Raw genomic sequence first — 3,739 nt, forward strand, 5'->3', positions numbered from 1 at the left:
ATGGCAGTCCGTTTAACACACTGTAAAAATTAAATAGCTAATATTCACACTCACAACCAACCGGAAAGGGGGGTGAATGACTTAAAATTACTAGATCGCACTCTAATTTATCAAACCAAAGGACGACTTAATATTTTTCCATCATTGTTAAAAATAAATCTGTCATTGATGGAAGTACAATTAGAAGTACAATCACCTACTGCAGGCATTATACACACGTGAGCCTGTTGTTAAAGTTGTTGAAGTGCATTTGCTTGCAATTGTCTCGAGGCGGCTTTGTTGAGATAGTGAGAGATATTGTTCCACATTTTAGCCTGCAATTTCCAGCCAATATTCTATTACCTAGTATTAAAAGTCTACCATGTGTTGGGCCTGACTGAATAATGCTTTATGTTTAACTGGTTACAGAGAACGGGTTCATTTGTTCTTAAAACTAGTCGTTTTTTTAACTGGATAAACAGAATTCTTCTCCGTTCTCACGTTTTTATGCGTTTGGGTTTCATTATTCATTTCTATTTTTTGCGATTGTTATCCTTAACATTGTTAAGCTAAGTGTTTCAGAGCTGTCCCTTGTGGACACAGTTGATACAGAGAGCCACATTTACTTGTTGTTTAATGTGACTGCAGAGCCTACAGGTTTCAGGCAAAATTTGATTGTTTATTTGCATTAAAGGTCGACATATGTGCAGCTGAACAGTGAAGTTATCAAGCGCAATGATAAACACTAAGATCATAATGTATTAATTCCTCTCTTTGTGTAATGATTTTTATATTCTTAGGAAGGTTGGAAAAATGCATTTAAATCGGTGATCAGATCGATGGTCGGCAGATCTCACTATTAAAAAATCAGTAATCGGTATCGAGTAAAATCCTGATCTGGGCATCCCTGGATCATACTTACGGAAGGGTTTGGAGATAAAGGATGTGATGATTAAAATGAACTTGCAATAGCCACCATGTTTGTGTAGTAAGTGAGAGCCACATAAAGAACACCACATTTAAACACTGAACCCAGAAAAAGAAATGAGCCCTTCAGAGTTAAATGCTGATGAAACATTTAATAAGCTTTACAAACAGAACCTGTCCATGTTGAGACTAAATGTTCAAGTGATCCTCACACTTGTGAGAAACGTGAGCCGTTTCTGAATGAAAAAGTGAGATGCTTCACATCATACAGACAAAACCACTGTGGCAGGAAGTGAACTTGATGTATATTTAGATGTCCAATCAGATCTGAAGGTGTGGCTTTGATGACCACGTCACTATCTTCACTTATAAAGTAACTTAGAGGTCTCCTAACAAGAGACAGTGTCAAGATGATCACGTTATGGCTCACACTGCTTCTCCTTCATCAGGCCTGTAAGTGATACGCAATAATGACTGTGTCCAGATGTCTGGCTGAATGATTATTTACTGTTTAATTTATTCTTCCTTTATACCTGTATCTAGATACGCTGGCTCCAGTGACCCAAGTTCAACTTGGTGAACCTGCAACGATCACATGTGATTCGCCTAATTTTTTAAACAAAAGAGTCAATTGGTTCAAGCAGAGTTCTGGTGATGCTTTGAAGTTAATTGTGAAACGGCTGAGAAATACAAAGCCTGTGTTTGGAGCAGAGTTTTCAGCTTCTAGATTTGATTTAAAAGTTAATGAGAATACGAGCAATCTGACCATTTTGAGGACACTTCAAGAAGACGAGGGAATGTATCACTGTGTAGTCCTGGAGTGGGATGAGGTAACTTTGTGTACAACATATTTGTCCATAAAAGGTAATTATGTGTTTTTTCAATGTCTTAGAATCAGCTACACTGTTTTAATGACTAAACAATTTTAAGAAAAAAATACTTTATGTAGCAGTTGTTGAAAAGATTTCCAATTCATATACATTATATTCTAACATTTTAAATTAGGAATATTACTCCATGTTGGCAATGTGGAGATTTGACCCATGATTTAATCATCTGAACAATAGGTTCTTACTGCTACATTTCATCATGTCAAAGCATTTTATATTGTGTTTATTTTACTTTTGAACGTCTTCAAATACACAGGAAACACTCAGAGGACATCAAACTACACTGTTGTTCAGCGGCCGACAGTTTCTGATCCAGTCCGTCCAGGAGACTTGATGACTCTGCAGTGTTCAGTCCTCTCTGACTCTGAGAGTCAAACGTGTCCAGGAGGTCACAGTGTGTACTGGTTCAGAGCTGGATCAGATAAATCTCATCCAGACATCATCTACACTGATGGAAACAGACGTGATGGATGTGACGAGAGATCTGACACTCAGAGAAGCTGTGTTTATCGCTTCTCTAAGAACGTCAGCTCCTCTGATGCTGGGACTTACTACTGTGCTGTGGCCACATGTGGAGAGATACTGTTTGGAGACGGAACAAAACTAGAGCTTGGTATGATTATAAGTTCAGCACTGGAGGTGATCTTCATAATATTTTATTAACATCATGAATGAAACTTTCTTCTTTGTTCTCTAGAGCAAACAACAAGCTCTGAATTTGTTGCTCTGGTGATAGCGATAGTCTGCCTGGTCATTTCTGTGATTGGAAATATTGTTTTCATCTGTCACCGATCTCCGAGAGCAGCATGTGGACAATGTAAAGGTAAGAGTTGTTTACTGATTCAAACATTTGCTAGTTTTACTTGAAACATTTATTGACTACAGGAAGTGTAACATCAAACAGGAGAGGACAAACCTTCACCTCCTATTCTTAAATGAAATAGAAGATATCCATATCAGCACGTCACTGATATTTCGCACTATTTTGAGCCTCCACATTGCTGTTTATTCCATGTGTGCCTCAATAAACCTGAACAGGATGCACAAGTTATTAAGGACACTGTTCAAAAATGATGTTTTTAATGTTATATTTTAAACTAAAATGTGCTGAAACAGCTGAGGATCTGGATTTAAAAGTGAGAAAAGTACATAATGTTTCTGTCTTCACTCAATTCAAGGAATAGAAAGCGCCTCTTTGCCAGCAAGACATGACAACTCCAACCCAAGAATAGATGATATTGTAAGTGATCAAAGAAAGTTGCATACTGTATAAATTTAACATAACTCCTAACTTGCTGTATACGAACACGATCATGTAATGAGAACTTTATTTGCTGCACAGACTGAAGGTGGACATGATCTGAACTATGCTGCGTTGCATTTTCACGGCGGGAAATCTACAAGAGGGAGGAAGACTAAAGAGTTGAAGACTGAAGACGGTGTCTATTCTCAAGTGAAATGCTCGATGTAAATGTCTATGAAAACATGTGGGGGGTTTTATACGACTGACCTCAAAGTGTCTAACATGATTGTTGAGAAGAAGCAGACACTACTGTTTCTGCATCTACTTCTGAATGCATAAAATGACCCTTTATGTTACTGTGAGTTGATCCTTCCATCTTTTTATGTTTCACATCCTGTTGTTGTGTTTTAATGTCTTTTTAAATAATCTGAAATCTTTAGTAAAACCTTGTCATGTCTTATTAAAGCATAAATATCTTTTTGTCTTTCTTACACGTGCGTCTCTGCTTTTCCTCAGTGATATTAGGTGCATTCACTTACAGCATTTAAGACACAATTAAACAAAGAGGTTAAACAGACAACAGAACACATAGTAAGGAAAAGGAAAGAAGTGCACTTTTTCATTATATAAGTTTGAAATATTTGTTGTTTTTGTTAAAGATTATTTAAAGATTTGGACTGTAAAGAAACTGAAACAGCTC

At 37.0% G+C, this 3,739-nt stretch overlaps 1 protein-coding gene across 1 annotated transcript; it reads left to right on the plus strand.

The window, feature by feature from the left end:
* Positions 1–1,316: 1,316 nt before the first annotated feature.
* LOC138597902 (uncharacterized) lies at positions 1,317–3,267 on the plus strand. The gene is made up of 6 exons (XM_069669459.1): positions 1,317–1,359; positions 1,450–1,770; positions 2,053–2,409; positions 2,494–2,619; positions 2,975–3,036; positions 3,139–3,267. The coding sequence occupies exons 1-6, from the start codon at positions 1,317–1,319 to the stop codon at positions 3,265–3,267; spliced, it is 1,038 nt and encodes a 345-aa protein (XP_069525560.1).
* Positions 3,268–3,739: the final 472 nt, after the last annotated feature.

Source organism: Semicossyphus pulcher, unplaced genomic scaffold, assembly GCF_022749685.1.
Source record: "Semicossyphus pulcher isolate SPU_LCO1_2020_fin unplaced genomic scaffold, fSemPul1.0.p SCAF_2, whole genome shotgun sequence".
Lineage (NCBI taxonomy): Eukaryota > Metazoa > Chordata > Actinopteri > Labriformes > Labridae > Semicossyphus > Semicossyphus pulcher.